General features: G+C 41.4%; 1 protein-coding gene across 1 annotated transcript in view; it reads right to left on the bottom strand.

Moving 5' to 3' along the window:
* Positions 1-20411, bottom strand: part of LOC140463619 (cGMP-dependent protein kinase 1-like) — a 721017-nt gene that overhangs the window by 478052 nt on the left and 222554 nt on the right. The window contains 1 exon segment of the mRNA XM_072557863.1: positions 19802-19915. Coding sequence (XP_072413964.1) covers positions 19802-19915 — 114 coding nt within the window.

Genomic DNA, 20411 nt, shown 5'->3' with positions numbered 1-20411 from the left:
ATGGGTTTCCTCCGGGTGGTCTGGTTTCCTCCCACAATCCAAAGACGTGCAGGTCAGATGAATTGGCCATGGTAAATTGCCCATAATGTAGGTTATTAGTCAGGGGTAAATATAGGGTAGGGGAAGGGGTCTCGGTCGGTTACTCTTCAGAGAGTTGGTGTGGACTTGTTGGGCCAAATGGCCTGTTTCCATACTGTAGGGAATCTAATCTTAAGAGTTTTCTGAAGTTAAAAATTTGAATGCTCCTTTAAGAAAAGACAGAATTTGTTCCTGTTCAAGATCCTTACTTTGTTACTAAATTGGTTACAGGATATATTTAAGAGAGGCCAACCTATGTTAGAAATTGGTTGATAATGGTTCTTAATTCTATTGCCCAAATGTTTTAAATACATGATAAATACATGACACAGTAAGGCATTTATTTGGGAAAGGTGGCTCAACCATGGCTACATTCAAGGAAGAGACGTACAAGTGGGCCAGCAAGAGCAACAGACCTGATGATTGGGAGCAAAGGAGGACAGAGAGATTAATTGACTGGGCAGTAGGCTTGTTGGGAACATACACATTGGTTGTAAAAGCTTCTATCAGTATATGAAAAGAAGATGATTAATTAAGAAAAATGTAGATCCATTACAGTCAGAAATAGGGTAAGTCATAATTGGGAACAAAGAAATGGCAGACCAATTAAATACATACTTTAGTTCTGTCTTCATAAAGGAGAAAAACATTATGTCTCAAAAGTCATAAAAACTCAAGGTTGAGAGGAAGGAACAAAAGTATTCATAGGAAAATGGTGTTGGAGAAATTGATGGAATTAAAGACTGACAAATCCTCAGGGTTCAATAATCTACATCCCAGAATGCTAAAGGAAGTATCCCTAGAAATAGTAGGTGGTCAACTTTAAAGTTTCTATACATTTTGGGCAGCTCTTGTACAGATTGGAGGGTGGCTAATGCAGCATGACTTCTTTTTGAAAAAATGAGGTAGAGATAAAACACGGGTTAGCCTGCCATTGGTGGTGGGGGAAATGCTAGAGTCCATTCTGAATGATTCAATTGCAGAGCACCTGCAAAACAGTGACAGCATCAGGCAGAGTCAGCATTGATTTACGAAAGGGAAATCATGCTTGAGAAACCTATTGGAATTTTTTAAAGGATGTAACTTTGAGTTGATAAAGGGGAGTCAGTGGATGTGGTTTCTTTGGACTTTCAGAAGGCTTTTGATAAGCTCCCACATAAGAGATTAGCATGTAAAACTAAAGCTCAAAGCTGTAGGTATCATGTACTGACATGGACAAAGAACTGCTTGGCAGACAGAAACAAAGAATAGACATAATTGGGTTTTTTTTCCATGGGGCAGTCAGTGACAAGTGAACAACTCAGGGAGCAGTGCTTGGACTCCAGTTATGCACAATATATATTAGCGATTTAGATGTGGGATCGAAATGTATTATCTCCATATTTGCAGGTAACATACACCTGGCTGGGTGGGTGAATTTGGAGGAGGACGTTGAGATGTTTCAGTGCAATTTGATCAAGTTGAGAGAGTGAGCAAATGCACAGCAGATAAGGTATAATGTGAATAAATGTGAGCTTATCCACTCTGGTAGCAAAATCAGGAAATTAGATGATCAGAATGGATACAGATTGAGAAGAGGGAGATGCAGCAAAACCTGGGTATCCTTGCACAACTGTTGCTGAAAGTAAGCATGCAGATACAGCAGGAAGTAAAGAAGGCAAGCGATATGTTGAAGGGGCGTCATATTGACAGGACTTGAGTACCAAGCAGGGATGTCTTGCTGCAATTATACAGGGCCTTGGTGAAACCATACTCAGAGTACAGTGTGACTCAGAGTACAGTGTGCAGTTTAGATTAGATTAGATTACTTACAGTGTGGAAACAGGCCCTTCGGCCCAACAAGTCCACACCGACCCACCGAAGCGCAACCCACCCAGACCTATTCCCCTAAATATACCCCTGCCCCTAACACTACGGGCAACTTAGCATGGCCAATTCACTTAACCTGCACATCTTTGGACTGTGGGAGGAAACCGGAGCACCCGGAGGAAACCCACGCAGACACGGGGAGAATGTGCAAACTCCACACAGTCAGTCGCCTGAGGTGGAAATTGAACCCGGGTCTCTAGCGCTGTGAGGCAGCAGTGCTAACCACTGTGCCACCGTGTCGCCCACACAGTAAGTTCTAGTCTCCTTACCTGAGAAAAGATGTTCTGACTATGGAAAGCATGTAACAAAGGTTTACCAGACCGATTCCTGGGATGGCAGGACTCACATATGAAGAGAGACTGAATTGGTTTGGACTACATTACTAGAATTTTGAAGAATGAGGAAGGATCCCACAGTAACCTATAAAATTATAACAGTTCTAGACAGGGTAAACACAAGAAGGATTTTCCCCATGACTAGGTAGTCTAGAACCAGATGCTGGGTAGGCCATTTAGGATAAAGATGAAGCAAAATATTTTCATTCAGAGTGTGGTGACTGTGGAATTCTCTGCCACAGAAAGAGGCCAAGGCCAAAATGTTCAATGTTTTCAAGGAGTTAAATATGGTCCTTTAGGCTAAAGGGATAAAAGGTAATGAAGAGAAGGCAGTAACAGGGGACGGAGTTGGGTGATCAGCCATGATCATATTGAGTGGCAGAGCAGGCTTCAAGGGCTAAACGGCCTACTCCTGCTCCTATTCTCTATGCACGAAGAGTGTGGTGCTGGAAAAGCACAGCTGGTCAGGCAGCATCCGAACAGCAGCAGAATCGATGTTTCAGGCATAAGCCCTTCATCATTCCTGATGAAGGGCTTATGCCTGGAACGTCGTTTCTTCTGCTCCTCAGGTGCTGCCTGACCGGCTGTGCTTTTCCAGCATCACACTCTTCGACTCCAAACTCCAGCATCTGCAGTCCTCACTTTCTCCTATTGTCTATGCTGTTTCATACAAGGTATGGTGCGAATGTGGAATCAGTTATCACAAGTAGTGGCTGAAGCAGATAATACTGAAGCATTCAAGGGAAAGTTCGATGCCAGTTTGCAACCTAAACACTGGCGGATTATTGTACTCGATTCAATTGTATACATTTCTTGCCTCCATATATGTATAAATATATAACCTTATGACACGGCTGGGAAATGTCTTGAAATTTTTCACATACAATGCAATGGTGATTATGACAAGATCACTAAGTAATTATGAGGAAGAATATATATTTCACCATAACTGTTCCATGCAGAAAGAGGGTGAAATCTGACATTCAGATTTTAATTTTAGTTCAAAACGGCTCCATGAATCTACTCTGAATCCTATTCCAATGTGTTCAATTTGTGCAAATCTGATTTTCCTGATAAGAGACCAGGCTTTACCGTTCTTCCTGTCAGGTATTGCTTATTGTACTGTTACAACATGAATTTTTCAGCTTGGCCCTTTTAAATTTCAGAGGTCCCAAGAACAGTCACATTGGTCTCTAAATGTTAGCCTAGATATTCATGTTTGAGGCAGCTGGCAGAAGCTGGGCAGGAAGCAGAAGGTACCTCATGCCACCCTGTTCAGGTATGGCCCTCCATCCTCCCCTTCTGGACTGTCATGCATCTTAACATGAAGACATCAAGGTGGTCAGAGGGACATATAGAGTCATAGAGATGCACAACATGGAAACAAACCCTTCAGTACAACTCATCCATGCCAACCAGATATTCTAAATTAATCTAGTCCCATTTGACAGCATTTGCCTCACATCCCTCTAAACCCTTCCTAGTCACGAACCCATCGAGTTGTTGTAATTGGACTAGCCATTACCACTTTCCCGGCAGCTTGTGCCATACATGTACCACCCTCTGCTGAAAAAAGTTGTCCCTCAGGTCCCTTTTAAATCTTTCCCCTCTCACCTTAAAGTTGCACCCTCTAGTTTTGGACTCCCCTACCATGGGAAAAGACCTTGGCTATTCACCCTGTCCATGCCCCTCATGATTGTATAAGGCCTAAATCTGTATAAGTCACCCTTCAGCCTCCAACCTTTCAGGAGAAAAGGCCCCACCCTATTCAGCCTCTCTCTATGGCTCAAACGCTCCAAATGTAGCAACATCCTTGTAATTTTTTTCTGAACCCTTTCAAGTATAACTGCATACCCGAGGCATGATGAGTCCCGCTGATGTGCTGCAACCCATCACTCTTTAAAAGGCTGGCCTGATTATGAAAACCACAGAGGAGTAGGCCATGCCCAGCTCTGTAATGGAACCAACCCCTCAGGAGGGCCAAGTGCATGCATATGACCTTAATTCACCAGACAGGCCCTGGTGCAAATTGGAAAGACCCAAGAATAATTAGGATAATTCAAACATTCTTGAGTCCAGAACCTGCACACCACTTTTAAAGATCATCCCAACTCAGAGAAATTCCAGGCCATGATCTCTGTTTCTCTCCCTATAGATGCTGCCAGACCTGCTGAGTTTTCTGTTCTTAATTCAGATTTCCAGCATCCAGAGAGTTTTTCTATTAATGTACTATTTCACCTACCACTACAACAACAAGTTGCATTTCTGTAAAACATTTGACAAAATAAACCTTTATTTATTAGTTTGAATAATATTAGCTTCGCATGATTAACCTTCTCTTGTTTTAACTTTGTTGAGTGCCGGGACTCATGGAACTACTTGAATGAGTGTAGTCAAGTCTTCTAAGTGTCTTGACCAAGAAACACCTAAAATAGATTCTATGGGAACCTCGTGCACAAATTGGTTGCTAACGCTTCCTGTATTATAACAGCGATTGCACTTTAATGGTGTGTAATTGGCTCTAAAGTGCATTGGGATATCCAGATGGTCATGAAAGAAGCCATTCTTTAATATCTGAGGTGAAGCTTTGTTACTTCAAAATCAGCTCCTGTTTTATATTCAGTTATTCAATGGCTCTCATAGCAAGCTTCATTTTATAAGCTGCTCATTGTGTAGTGAATAAAGTGTTCTAAAATTTTTAATCATCCAAGCTCAGTGATTAAGATGACCTTGTACTTTTTGTGTCTCCTGTAGGCTGTCCCTTCAATCATGAACAACGATCTGTAGTCACAGCACAAAGGCATCTTAGTGTGTGTCTGTCTCTGTGTGTGTTTTAAATAGCCAATTGAAAAGTAGCTGAAAGAATTTGTTCCAATATGATTTGCAGGAATGTAGACAACTATTAGATATGTTAATAATTCTGAAACTATATGCCCTGTGTGAAATTGAGAAATATAGAAACAAACATCAACCATTCAGACCCTCAAAAAGACCAGACATCAAGATTTATAGGGGCGACATGGTGGCTCAGTGGTTAGCATTCCTGCCTTATATCAACAGGGACCCAGGTTCGATTCCAGCCTCAGGCAACTGTCTATGTGGTGTTTGCCAGTTTCCCCTCAGTCCACAGATGTGCCAGTTAGGTGGACTGTCATACTAAATTGCCCGTAGTGTCTGGGGATGTGCAGGCAAGGTGGATTAGACATGGGAAAGGCAGGATTACAGGAACAGGATGGGGGAGTGGGTCTGAGAGGGATGCTCTCTGGAGGGTTGATGTGGACTCGATGGGCCAAATGCCTGCTTCCACATTGTATTCTCTGATGATAAAGTGACTGTCATGCAGGCCATTGGTTAGTCTTAGTGACCAATTTTAGACCTCTGACTTTAGCCATTGGAAGGACAAGGGCAGCAAATGCACATGAACACCACCATCTGCAAGTTTCCATCCAGACCATGCTATGCACCTTCCTGACTTGGAATGATGTCTCTGTATCCAAGGCAACTGTGTGGAGACATCCTTGGAGAAACATTTTTTTCCATCAGCAAAAAGATTAGAACAACAAAAACATATAAACAAGATAACTTTGTAAAAATACTGAGAGATAAATAATATAGCAAGTGGGTCAGAAACGATTTTGGAACAGGGTCACTATGACCTCAAGAGAATAAGCAACTGTCATTTTGCAAGTCAGGTAAGAGAGAACCTGCTCCCGAAATGTTTAGCTTTGTCATTGTATGAGGTTAAACTATGTATAACTTTATAAGTAACTTTATAATAGAGCTAATATTGCAAATCATAGAACCATGCTGTTGAAACAGGCCATTCGGCACATCAAGACCACACCACACCTTTGAAGAGCATCCCACTCAGACCCACCCTCTCTACCCTATCCTTGTAACCCTGTATATCCCATGTTCAATCCACCTAACAGGCATATTCTTGGACAGTGGGAGGAAACCAGAGCACATAGGGAATACCCACACAGACATGGAGAGAATGCACAATCTCCACACTGTCACCCGAGGATGGAATGAACAACCTGGGTCCCCACCGCTATGAGGCAGCAATGCTAACCACTGAGCCACTGTGTCACCCCAAACATTATAACAATTGGTAGAAATTAACATCCTTTTTAATCTTCTGTACTAAGATCAGCAAGGAATATGAATTGCATGACCAAATTTGAAAAGTCATTCGTAATAAGTATTCAATACAGCCGGCAAAAGTCTAGGACATGATAACCAGTGTGGGAACGTGTCAAGAGCCCAAGAATAGGTAATAGGGGGTCTGGCGAACATCACAACTTGAGAGGACCCAAGGTGGACCACGAAGTTGTCCATCATTGATCGTATATTCACAGGATTGGATGTGTAGGTCAGAGGATGTCAATGTTGCGTGGAATAATTGTAACATGGTATGAATACATATCCTATACCTTATTTGGGAAAGGTAGAGTGTCACTGACCTCTGACCTAAGCTGTAATTATGAGGGCAACTGGACACCATGTGAAAGCCAGATTCAGAGTGATCTCTGGCATCTCTCGCACGTGTGGTAAAGGAGTTTCAAATAAAGGTCGATAATAAAGGTGTACTACTGAACATGGGACCTCAGACTCCTTGTTAAATCCCTCTCCAACGTATTTCAATCTGAAAATACTAGTCTAAAATCACAAACCCTAGAGCAATAGCAACTTTACTGATTAAATGAGCCACTTTAAAGAAAGAGAAAACAGAACACTAGCAAAGGAAAGCTAAAAACATGAGACAACAAAATGGAGGATAATGCAGACACTAATTATGAAAGCACTAAGAAAAATATCCCGATATCCTCACAGAAATGACCAACAGCATATACCTTTACAATTTATTGCTGAGTATATTGAGAACAGGCACAGTGTGTAAGCATCAAATGAACTGAAAGAAATTCCATGTAAATTAAAGGTGCAAATGAGTTTCCAGAAACAATGTGTTATTTTCCATGGATACAAATGTTCTGAAAATGCATCCATTTCATTTGACGCAATTCCAATGAAACCAACCTTTACAATTGCTCAGAATAGTTAAAACTTCTGATAATTGAACACATGCCTGGGAAACCATTCACCACCACCTCATTATGGTTTGTTTTAGTCCAATGTCTCGTTGTGATAAACATGTTGAAAGTTTGCCTTGGGCCCCCCATGTCTTCACACATATCTGAAATCTCTATGCAACACATCGACTCGACAGAAAAATAATTAACATCAACATTATTAATCCACTTCTACAAAAATCAAAACGCCTTCATCACTAGAAATGTTTTATTTCCAGTACGGGCATCACATGAGCAATCAATGACAGTCCAAAACTTCAAGGGATTTTCCAATGTCATCACTGTGATACATCACAGAGACATTGGCTAGATTCCTCAGTCACTTTCCAAGAACAGAATTGGAAGAAAATGGCCACTGAGCAGAAAAGATCTACGTCGCGCTTTTGTTTTCATCTCCTGTTATTTTCAGCAGAGCAGGGGGAACGGGGGCAAGGTAGGAAACTCCTGTTGCTACTTATACAAAGCTGGCAACCAACCGGGAGAGGGCATTTCAAAATCTTGACAATTTTCAGCAGGATAGCTGCAGTGAAAAGGTATAATTTAGGAAGGTCTCTAAGTAAAGAAGGGACAGTAGAAAAAAGTGGTGTTGCCACATTTACAGTTCTTGTCGAAATGGGGCAGCACGGTGGCTCAGTAATTAGTGCTGCTACCTCACAGTGCCAGGGACCTGGGTTTGATTCCACCCTCGGGCTACTGTTTGGGTGAAGTTTGCACATTCTCCCCCAGGTCTGCGCGAGTTTCCTCCCACAGTCTAAATGTGCAGTTCAGGTGGATTGACCATGCTAAATTGCCCATAGTGTCCAGGGATGTGCAGGATTAAAGTTGGGAGTTGGGCTCTTTGGAGGGTCGGTGTAAACTCAATGGGTTGAATGGTTTCTCCTACACTGTAGGGATTTTATGATTCTGTGCTCACTGAAGTGAATGATAACAGTGCTATGATGGGAAAATGTAAGTAGCCATTAAATAACGTGATTCCCAAATTATTACTTCTGACAGCCGGCAAACTGCCCAGTCAAAAACACTGTAAGAAGTGGATCAGCCTTCTAAAGTATTGAAACAGATGACCCACTGGAGAAAGTGTTATTGTACAACATTAAAAGGCTGGCCTAGATTTTTTTTAAAAAGTCTTTCAGAGATTTGCATGTTTTTGGCTTGGACAGTATCTGTTGCCTATTCCTAATCGCCCAGAGAGTGGTAATGAGTCAAGTACATCACTATATATTTGGAGTCACATGTAGACCAGACTAGATAAGGTCAGATTTCCTTCCCTAAAGACCAGATGTTCGTAAGATGTAGGAACAGAAGTAGGCCATTCAATGCATTAGTCTGCTCCACCATTCAATGAGATTATGACTCATCTGGTAACACAGTTTCTAGTTTCCGTAAGATTTCTTACCAATTTAAAATCGGTCTTTCACAGTCAAGTCAGAAGGAATACCTCAGAATTACCTCAGAAGGAATCACAGAATATTTACAGCATATGTTGGGGTTATTCAATAAATGCTGTCTCTTTTCAAGAGCAATTCAACTATTCCCACTCCCACACTCTTTCCTCGTATCCCTGAAAATATTCTCTCTTCAGGCACTTGTAAGCCACAAATGAATCTGATTTTATACAATTTCAGGTAGGACTTTCCTCATCCGAATCACTTGCAATGAAAATATATGTAACCGTCATTGGTTGTTCTGCTAATGACCTGAAATGTGCGTCCTCTGATTCTCAAGCCTTCCACAATTAAAAGAAATTCTGTCTACTTTGTCTGGACTCCTTAGGTTTTTGAAGATAGCCATCAAAACCCCTCTCAACTTTCGAAGGAAAAACATTGCCTTCTTCTTCAGTTATTCTACATCCTTGAAGTCCCTCAGCCCTAGAGTGTCAGTCTTGTAATTTTTGTTAGGCGGGCTCCCTAAAGCATTCATTTTCGCCCTCAAACATGGTGTCCAGAATTAGACAGAATACCCTGATGAGTCTGAACCACTGTATTACAACATCACACCTCCTTCCTTTTGAGCACTATGTCTCTATTTATAAATCTCATGATCCTTTTTAAACACTTTCCTAACCCACCTTATTAGCATCAATGATTTGCGCATTTCCACTACCAGGCGTCCCGATGCTTGAGTTGCTTTTAGAACTGTACACTTTATATTGCCTGCTGACCAAAATGTACCACGTCTTAATTCTCCAGATTAAATTTATTCTTCCACATGCTCCTTTATTGCACCAGCCTATGCCCTCTTGAATTATCTTATTATTCTCCTCTTGATAACAATAGTTCCAGGTCAATACACAGCACAATTGACCCTCAATGGCTGTGAAATAAAATATGATGAATAAAATTATACTGCTTTGAGGGTAACAGCAAAATCAATCTCCCACTAGTGGAGGTTCCCTGACACCATCAGTGAGGATTGGTAGGCTTAGCCAGTGCCAATATTTTCCCTTGCATAAGTCTGCATTTTGGGTAATTGGGAACTACAAAATTGAATAGGTCATTAAAGAGAGGAAAGTTCACAATCTTACCATGTTACTGCCTTATGAAGAAAGAAATTATGAACAGTATTACAAAATAAGACTCCACCTAGAATTCTAACACTTATTAATAATTCCTGCCGCAGTTTGCAAAGGGAGATTCAGTGAATAAGAATGCCCACATGTTCATGTGAAGTTTCAATCTGTACAATAAAAGCAGCTGAGCAGGTGAATGCGCTGAAATATCTGCCTTATTGAGTAATAACTTGAAAGAAATTCAATGCAATCAGGAGACGTGGCAAGGTAAGCGTATCGACCTTGCTATATGCCTGCTTTCTAGCCATAAAAGACATAGACCCAATATAAATGCCCACTTAAGTATGAAGAAAACAGTTAACCCTCTTGTGTATGATTGTGGAATACAATTGCAGTTGGACACAAGAGTAATTTACTTATAAAAGTGGAAAGTTCAGCTTCTAATGAGCAGAAACACAATCCTAGTCAGCTTCTTAGAGCTTGAAACACAGAATGACGCAGTTCTGGCTAGTAGCTGACTGCCTACAGGACCTAATCATTGTTAACGTCTTCCAAACTTTGTAGGCCAGCTCTGAAATCAACTGCACAGTTTGACCATGCCCCTGAATGCTGTTGAAACCTGCCATGGTCTTGCAACCACTCCCTCAAGTCTCCATCTATCCCAATAAGGTAGTCTAATGTGAGCAACCTGTCATCAGGTTTGATCCTCCAACTCATGGAGCACTGGACACACAGTTATGGATTGGATAGTGGGACAAAGACACTGCAGAGCCATCAATAGGCAATTCACAATATAAAACTAGTGGAAGTAACACAGATCAATTTTTTTTTTTAATTGATTTTTACAGTGTACATAGTGCTTCCTTATTGAGGACCATGAAAAGATAAATTAAAAAAACTAGGAAAGATGATAACTCAGCTTTGGAAGTAGAAATCCAGTAATCTCTCTTGAGTGGAACAGTATCGTGGTTTGAGAGCAAAACTAAAGAGGTCAATGGCACGATCATTACTATAAATGGTTGTCATCATCCAGCTCTGCAACAATATATCTATCTGTCCATGAATACTCTCTACTTCCGTCCTCCACTCGGTGTGAGCCTGCACTTACATGCAACTCATTATCAACCTTTGCACACTTTGGCCTTAACCTACGGGGTAACTTTTTGAAGCAGTATAGAGTAAAGTGTCAATGACAGAAACTGCTGGAGAAACGCAGTAGAAAAACTCAAAGATAAACAGAGGTAATGTTGAACTAAAAACAGAAGTTGCTGAAAAAGCTCAAGAGGTCTTGCAACATCTGTGAAGAGAAATCAGAGTTAATGTTTTGGTCCCGGTGGCCCTTACTCAGAAAGGTTTCTGGTTGAGGTTCTGGATATAGGTTTGCTCGCTGAGCTGGAAGATTCGTTTTTCAGACGTTTTGACACAATACTAAGTAACATCATCGGTGAGCCTCTGGATGAAGCAATGGTGGCATGGCCCACTTTCTATTTATGTGTTTAGGTTTCCTTGGGTTGGTGATGTCATTTCCGGTGGTGACATCATTTCCTGTTCTTTTTCTCAGGGGTAGTAAATGGGATCCAAGTCAATGCGTTTGTTGAGTGTGTTCCAGTTAGAATGCTATGCTTTTAGGAATTTTCGTATGTGTCTCTGTTTGGCTTGTCCTAGGATGGATGTGTTGTCCCAGTCGAAGTGGTGTCTTTTCTCATCAGTATATGAGGATACTAGTAAGAGTGGGTCATGTCTTTTTGTGGCTAGTTGATGTTCATGTATCCTGGTGGCTAGTTTTATGCCTGTTTGTCCAATGTAGTGGTTGTTACAGTTCTTGCAAGTATTTTGTAAATGACATTAGTTTTGCTTGTTATCTGTATAGAGTCTTTCAAGTTCATTAGCTGCTGTTTTAGTGTGTTGGTGGGTTTGTGGGCTACCATGATGCCAAGGGGTCTGAGTAGTCTGGCAGTCATTTCTGAGTTGTCTTTGATGTTGGGAGTATGTCTAGGGTTTCGGGATGTGTTTTGTCTTCTTGTTGGGATGTGTTGCTGAGAAATCGGCAAAGTGTGTTCATTGGGTACCTGTTCTTTTTGAATACACTCTATAGGTGATTTTCTTCTGCTCTGCGTAGTTACTCTTTGCTGCAGTGTGTGGTGGCTCATTGAAATAATGTTCTAATGCAGCTTCGTTTGTGGGTGTTGGCAGGATTACTTCTGTAGTTCAGCAAAGGATCACTGACTAGACTTGCTACAGCACAGTCCACTGCCTGAATGTTCCTTACAATGGAATCATTACTTTATCTGCACTTTGCTCTGAAACTTCTTATTGTATTCGAAACATCTCAGTTACAAAGGTAGCCCTAGATACTTTCACTTCTTTGAAACACTTAAATAATGCAGGCAAAACAGACCAATAATTAAATCATCCGGGCACAAAATGCACAACAAGTGTTAACACTCTGCGCTACATTTTTTGGTCAGAAATAATCTGAACTTTTGGCAACGTGTCAACTTGAATCGCTGGTTGCCATGTCGCTTCAACCAGGGACTCTCGGGACTTCATTAGCTGGATCGTGCAAGACTGAAGCAATCATCAGGGTCTCACTGAGCAAACTGAAGGCTTTAGCAAAAAGACACAAATACATGGGGAGGAAAAAAAAACATTATGCAAAATTCTTGAGGCAGAAGTAGATAAATGACTGCTGCCAAAAGACTGTCAAAGCTAATTCATCCGATCCTGTTTGATAAATTAGACCCAAAGTAGGGCAGACCCGTTGAGCAAGCATGTGATGACTTGATAAGGGACAAACGCTAGCTGAGCACAACCACGTCAACATTGGGTAACTCAAAACTTCACTGCTGAAATGTGGAGTGAGCTTGCCTCTGGCATTGTCGGCTACCTGCTGCAAAGTTTGGAGCACCACAAGCTCATTATTATCCATGCGTGCATGCCTGCAGCAAGGGTCTCCATTGCTGAATAAAAAAAACAAGGCAAAGTGGGAGTCATATCTACTGCATTTCTCCATCTGCCATGCCTTCAGCAGTTAATGATTCCGCAGTGCAGATTCTTACAGACCAACCCCCTCAATATATTTCAGGCAGGTAGCCTAGACCCTAACTTTTTCTTATTTTAAAAGTTGTTGTGAAGTGCCATGTTCTAGTTGTAATACGATGGGTCAAACATTAAGCAAAACACAATCTATTTAAACACAATAGTTGAAATACAAACAAAGGAAAGAAGAATTTAAAATAACCTATCTATTGGAAAACTTAAAGGAATAATAGATATAGTACCTATTACTAATTTTCAATGGACAGCCAATAAGGTTACCTCAGAGTACAACAGGATCTTGACCAATGAGCGGCAGATGGAGTTTAATTTATATAAATGTGAGGTGCTGCATTTTGGTAAGTCAAATCAGGGTTGCATTTATACACTTCATGGTCAGGTCCTAGGGGCAGTACCAAACAAAGAGTGCAGGTTCATAGTTCCCTGAATGTGGAGTCGCAGGAATGATTGTGAAGAAGGCATTTGGCATGCTTGCCTTTATTGATCAGTGCATTGAGTATAGGAGTTGGGAAGTCATGTTGCACTGTACAGGACATTGTCCTGATGAAAGGCTTTTGCCCGAAACGTCGATTTTCCTGCTCCTCAGATGCTGCCTGACCTGCTGTGCTTTTCCAGCACCACTCTGATCTAAACTGGTTTCCAGCATCTGCAGTCCTCACTTTTGCCTAGGACATTGGTTAGGGCCACTTTTGGGATATGCATTCAATTCTGGTCTCCCTGCTATAGGAAAGATGTTGTGAAACATGAAAGGTTCAGAAAAGATTTACAGGGATGCCCCTTCCCCTACCCTGCTTTCTGCATATAAAGCAACATTTCCTAGCTACCATCAGTTCTGAGGAATGATCACTGGGCCTGAAACGTTAACTCTGATTTCTCTCCACAGATGCTGCCAGACCTGCAGGGCTTTTCCAGTAATTTCTGTTTTGTTTCTGATTTCCAGCATCCATAGTTCTTTTGATTTTTACAAGCATGATGCCAGGATTGGAGGATTTGAGCTACAGAGAGAGGCTGAATAGGCTGGGGCTGTTTTCCCTGGAGCATCAAAGGCTGAAAGATGACCCTATAGAGGTTTATAAAATCGTGAGGGGCATGGATAGGATAAATAGACAAGGTCTTTTCCCTGGGGTGGGGGAGTCCAAAACGAGAGGGCATAGGATTAAGGTGAGAGGGGAAAGATTTAAACAGGATCTCGAGGCAACTTTTTCACACAGAGGGTGATGCATGTATGGAATGAGTTGCCAGAGGAAGTGGTGGAGGCTGGTACAATTGCAACATTTAAAAGGCATCTGGATGGGTGTATGGATAGGACGGGTTTGGAGGGATATGGGCCGGGTGCTGGCAGGTGGGACGAGATTGGGTTGGGATATCTGGTCGACATGGATGAGTTGGACCGAAGGGTCTGTTTCCATGCTGTACATCTCTATGATTCTAAGTAGGTAATTACATAATTTGTGTAGAATACATTCTTACACTTGAGAGAGATGCTGCAATGTTACAATGCAGTTAATTGTCAACATTAAATTCAAATGCAAGGACGTTTGCAGATGGAAACAAACAGAAATTAGAAAAAAGGTCAAACGCTGCAACTATTCCCAGTGTCTCTGAATGCACAAAATGAATTTGTTTGAACAGGTGATAAAATAGGTTTCTTTTTCAGGCATGTCATTGATTTGCTCTTTTGCAAATAAGTTTTAAAAGCAATAATAGTGGGAATAGTGGGAATAGTCTCACTGAGTTACAGTCTAGTTCTGAATGTGAACCCATGCTAGAACTCAGTGCTATGATCTTGACTTTGAAAATTGTTACACAGAATAATTAGAGGTGCCAGAGTGTAGCTGACTGAGATTTTAAGATACACTGACACAATTTTGGGCAAAAATCAAAGTATTATAGTACTTTTAATCTTTTTCAGACATTTTTATCACTGACTGTGTGGTTATCAACTAATTACTGTGTTGATTAACGTCAGCACAAGTTGCTATCCATAACAATTAGGGAAAGAAAGCCATAAAACCCTAATAGAAGTTATGAAAATTAATTGCCTAACTCCCCAACTCTGCAAATCACTCTTAGCATTATACTTCACTAACATTTACAGCCAGGATCGTTTATCCCAATGTGAGTCGCCCTTGGGAAAATCAACTCGTTCAAAGATTCTACAGACAGTACACCCACGCTAGCACACCAGGCTACACACAACACACAGTGAGGGCAAAGAATTCTAATCAACAGAAAAAAAAACTGTTTTTTTTAACAAGTAAGTTTTAAAAGTTGAGAATTCCAAAGTTTTCCAGTGGCATTTGAATGCAGTAAGAAGGACAAATTATAGGAGAATACTATATTACCATCTCAACCTTCTGTAGCCCTACACTTCAGTGCATGGAGACACACAGGAGTAGACAGGCGTGCTTAGTACCAGATACTAATAAAGGGTTTATGCTCAAAACATCTATTTTCCTGTTCCTCAGATGCTACCTGACATGTTGTGCTTTTCCAGCACCACATTCTCGACTCTGACATGTAGGGCCAATGCAACTTTCCCAAGGTGAGGTGACTAGAACTGTACAGTGTCCTCTAAAGGGTGAGTTTCATGGGGCAACTTATTCCTTGAATACATCAGTTAAAAATAAAAAAAATGTCATTATGCTGGGAGAGACTTTCAATTCATGACAGTGGGACTTAAACCCCTCAGGGACAGGAAGTTCTGCCTTCAAAAGCTGCCACTTATTCTGACTGAACCAAAAGCAAGCAGTGGCCATTTCTGAGATCCATGGAGTCTCAAGAAGAGGGATAATGTCTCCTGGACTTAAGGTCTGGGGATTTTTGGCTGAGGAGAAATTGAGGACCCTAGCAAGGGGCAGGGAGGGTACAAGGTCAGATTCAAGAGGCATAAAACGTGGGCATAAACCCTGCCTCAGAGAGGCTCAGGTGCTCACCTCGAAGAAAGGAACACCCTTTCTTGTAGGCTTTCAGCTGGAGTTGTTGCTGAAACAGGACTTCTATCCATTGAATACCAAAATCAGCATTCCAATAGCATCTTGATTAGTTTCTGCACCTATTTGTAGATTCATATCGATCTCAACTTACTTGAGACCTCCAACATTTATAGCTTTCACCAATTTAGAGAATATCTGGTTCTTGCCATTTCAAGTTGCCAATGAAGACCTCAGTTCTGCCCACACTGAAGTCGATTTGGTACAGTTTTGTCCATTTATCTAATCTATTAATATTTCTTTTCAATTTGATATCTCAGTATGTTTATAATGATGCCCATCTTATAATGTCTGAGTCACATCTTGCCAATGAGCAGACCTGTCCACTCTCCTGTCTCACATAGTACAGCCAGCATGCTTACTGGGTCCATAATTTGCCAATAATCCTAAAATTTAGCGAGCAGTTTGTTATGAGGAATTTGATCAACGTCAAGGGGAATTGCTCTGTCCACTACTCGAGTCACATGTGCAAAACACTCAGTCATGAGATATCACCTATAATTCCATGTGCTTTTTCCCCAATCAGCTGAAAAGTCCAAGGCATTCAATCACTATTTTTAAATTATCAAATCTAACAAATCCCGGACAACAAATGACAGGCAATTTTCCTCAACAGATGCTGACAATTCCCTAGCTCTCCCACCTTTTTTTAAAATTGTGCTATGACATGCCCAAATTTCCCAATCTGTGGTATGTGGATTAAATGAGTGCCCGCTCATTTCCAAGTGGTGGGTGAGCTGCCATTAGGAGATGGTGCCATAATACTGCTCCAGATTTGGAAAGATTTGTGCCATCTCACAAGGGTGTTACCTGGAACAGGATAAGCATGACACTGGAACTGTACAATGGTATTTGGGAGCAGCTTAAAGAGCTGCAATTGTAGCTGGATTCTTGGATATGATCATGGAGATCCTGCTGGAGCAGGCTGAGAACCAGGATGGGCAATGGGGAAACAAATCACTCCCATTTATATTGTGAATGTGTCCTATGCAGAATCCAAAGGGAACAGTCCTCAGTCAAACTTCCCTTTCTTGCCACTGTCTCACATAATCTCTCCCTTGTCACTCACCAATATATCTTTTCCAGTCCAAGCATGTTACTTAAACAATTCATCTATTGAATACATGTTCAATTATTAATTGAATCATTAATTAATTAACTGTGTGACTGATTACGTGATCCAGTGTTCCTCAGAGTGGCATGGTAGCTCAATGGTTAGCACTGCTGTCTCTCAGCACCAGGGACCTGGGTTCAATTCAACCCTCTAGGTGACCATCTGTGCAGAGTTTGCATGTTCTCTCCATGTCTGTCTGGGTTCCCTTTGAGTACTCCGATTGCCTCCCACAGATCAAAGATATGTAGGTTATTTGGATTGGCCATGCTCAGAGTGTCCAGGAAATGTGGATTAGCCATGGGAAATCCAGGACTATGAGAATAAGATAAGAGGATGGGTCTGGATGGATGCTCTTCAGAGAGTTGTGTGCACACTCTGGCCTGCTTCCATACTGCACTAATTCTATGATTCTAAGAGATCCTCACAGGTTGACGGAGTGGTCTGGATGTAAGAAAGATATAATTACTGCTACCTCCTTATGGAGAGTGCGACTTCACCTCCACCTCAAGTGACTGAGCCATTGGGATTGCCACTTCTGAAATGGTGCTTGGTAAGAGCTGAGTGCCTCTTGTTGGCATTCTTACAGAAGGAGAAAAGGTGAGTAAGAAGGTAGTGTTAGGGCATGTGTAATTATACTGGATTAGTGGTGCTGGAAGAGCACAGCAGTTCAGGCAGCATCCAACGAGCAGCATCCTATAGTGTGGAAACAGGCCATTAGGCCCCACAAGTCCACACTGACCCTCCAAACAGTATCCCGCCCAGACCCATTCCCCTTGACTAATGCACTTAACGTACATATCCCTGAACACTATGGGCAATTTAACATGGTCAATTCATCTGACCTGCACATCTTTGGATTGTGGGAGGAAACCCACGCAGACACAGGGAGAATGTGCAAACTCCACAAGGACAGTCGTCCGTGGCTGGAATTGAACTAGGGTCCTTGGCACTATGAGGCAGCAGTGCTAACCACAGAGCCACTATGCTGCCCCAAAGGTGTGTAGGTAAGTTAAATTGCCCATAGTGCCTTAGGAATTTGTAGGTTAGATGGATTAGCCATGGGAAATGCAGAATTATGGGGATAGGGTAGAAGGGTGAGTCTGATTGGGATGCTCTTCAGAGGATCAGTGTGGACTTGTTGAGCTTATTGGCCTGTTTCCATACTGTATGGATTCAAAAGGTTACATGGATGGAATAGGTATTGGGGATATGGACCAAACGCAGGTTAATTGTGAAAATTGAGTGGCATGGACAAATTGCAGTGAGGGGCCTGTGTCCATGCTGTAAACCTCTCTTGCTATTTCTAAGCAATCTATGCCTTTGAGTAACAGTTAAGCCTCTCGCTCAGTCTTGATTGTTTTGATTTGTCCAGCACCAAGATCAGACTGACTGACCTAGAATTATTTGGCCAGTCGTTCACACCCATTTTGAAAAGCACACTGTTCACTGACCTCCAATCTTCCAATATCTCATCTGAATCTAGTGAGCTTTTGAAATTGATCCTCAGAGCCTCCATCGGTTTGGCCCTGCTTCCATTAAGAGATGAAGGTGGAATGACTATAGACGCTAGTCTATGTGAATTTATTTACAGTTCTGATGACCTACATCTGTTGGTCCCTTTCCAATTTTATCCTCCCCAGTAGGCATCCAAAAGTAGCTCCACATATAGTTTTCCTCATACATGATTATGCCTTTTACCAAAACAATGAACACAGTGGACTGCACTAAAGAACAAATAGGATGGGGAGGACTATGGCATCACCTAATGTCAGTCCAATCTGATAGCTGTGTCCTTCAACATTCAATACTAAACTATTCTTTGTAGTGGACACTGAAATACTGATAAAGTGCCGACCTTCAAGTACAAATGAGATATTAAAACAAACGAGTAGATCTCAATATAATTAATTTGCACAGCACACGGCAAATAACCAGAAAGCAAATGTCTGTCACATTATGTCTTTTGTGTGTGCATATCTGTATATTAATGGGATTATTGCAGTATTGTTAGTACAGCGTTACTCAAAGAAAATATCCTTTTAAAATTGTAGTGTTCTTACACAGACTGTGCACCTTTTCTCTAATGTAAAACATAAATTAAAGCTTCAACATGCAGCAGTTTCAATTTGAAGATAACCTTAAGCATGGCATTCACTGTATTCTTTGTTGCTGGAGTAATTGTTCAAACTCAAGCGTTGTTGAACAAATGATCTTTTGAACTTGAATATGAAGGATTTACGGTTAAAAGGTCATATTTCTGAGAAAATCCAATCTCTCCTTCACCCCAATTAAAAATCAGAAAGCCCTAATTAATTGTGTTTCCATCTTAGTACTAGAAATCCAAATTGATACATATTTATTTTATTATTTATTGTTTTGTTTCATATTTACTACTTTATACAGTCAAGAATTGTAATGTCGAACTTTTATTTCTTTATTTTTCTACTTTTTACCTAAGATTTTGTACTAAGGTACTTTGTACCCATGATGGTGCTGTGAATGGCGACATTGTAAATCTTTCACTGTACTCCTGTATCCTTGCGCTTGAGTACACGTGACAATAAACTCAATTCTAATTTCAAATCAAACATAACCTATCTAATTCCAGTGATCAGGGGAGGATGGTTCTAAATTCAAAATGGAGTATTACATGTTGTAAAATGTCCCCATGTCATAAAACAGGAAATTAAATAAAGCAACACAAGTTGAATGTGATCACACAGCAGCACATGGTGCATTGAAGACGAGCTTACTTTTCACTGTGGCAGTCCTGGTGCAGTTGTACAGGATGGCAAGCTCACCAAACACCTTGCCTGGTCCCATGGTGCACAGCTTCACTCCTTCTTTTGTCACTTCAACCTTGCCGTCTAGAGAAAAAGACAAAGCACACTGTTGCTTCCTGCTTTAAGTTTAATACAATTCAACTATTTCAAATGTAAATGTAACATACACAAGGGCAAATTTCCCAATTATTCAATCCCACTTGGAATGTATTACAAAATACAAAACCTCACAGAATCCCTACAGTGTGGAAACAGGCCACACGGCCCCATCATCCCTTTGAAGAGTAACCCACCCAGACCCATTCACCAATATTTACCCTGGACTAAGTCTACACTGAGTCTACACATCCCTGAACACTATGGGCAATTTAGCACGGCCAATTCACCTAGCCTGCACATCTTTGGACTGGGAGAAAACCAGAGCTTTCAGAGGAAATGCACGCAGACACAGGGAGAATATGCAAACTGCACACAGATAGTTGCCCGAGGCTGGAATCAACCCTGTGTCTTTGGCTCTGTGAGGCAACAGCGCTAACCATTGACCCACTGTGCTGCCCCAACCTACCACACGTTTCTCTGT

Source organism: Chiloscyllium punctatum, chromosome 38 (assembly GCF_047496795.1).
Source record: "Chiloscyllium punctatum isolate Juve2018m chromosome 38, sChiPun1.3, whole genome shotgun sequence".
NCBI classification, from domain to species: domain Eukaryota; kingdom Metazoa; phylum Chordata; class Chondrichthyes; order Orectolobiformes; family Hemiscylliidae; genus Chiloscyllium; species Chiloscyllium punctatum.
The sequence above is the reverse complement of the archived record's forward strand: the minus strand, read 5'-3'. Positions and strand labels throughout refer to the sequence as shown.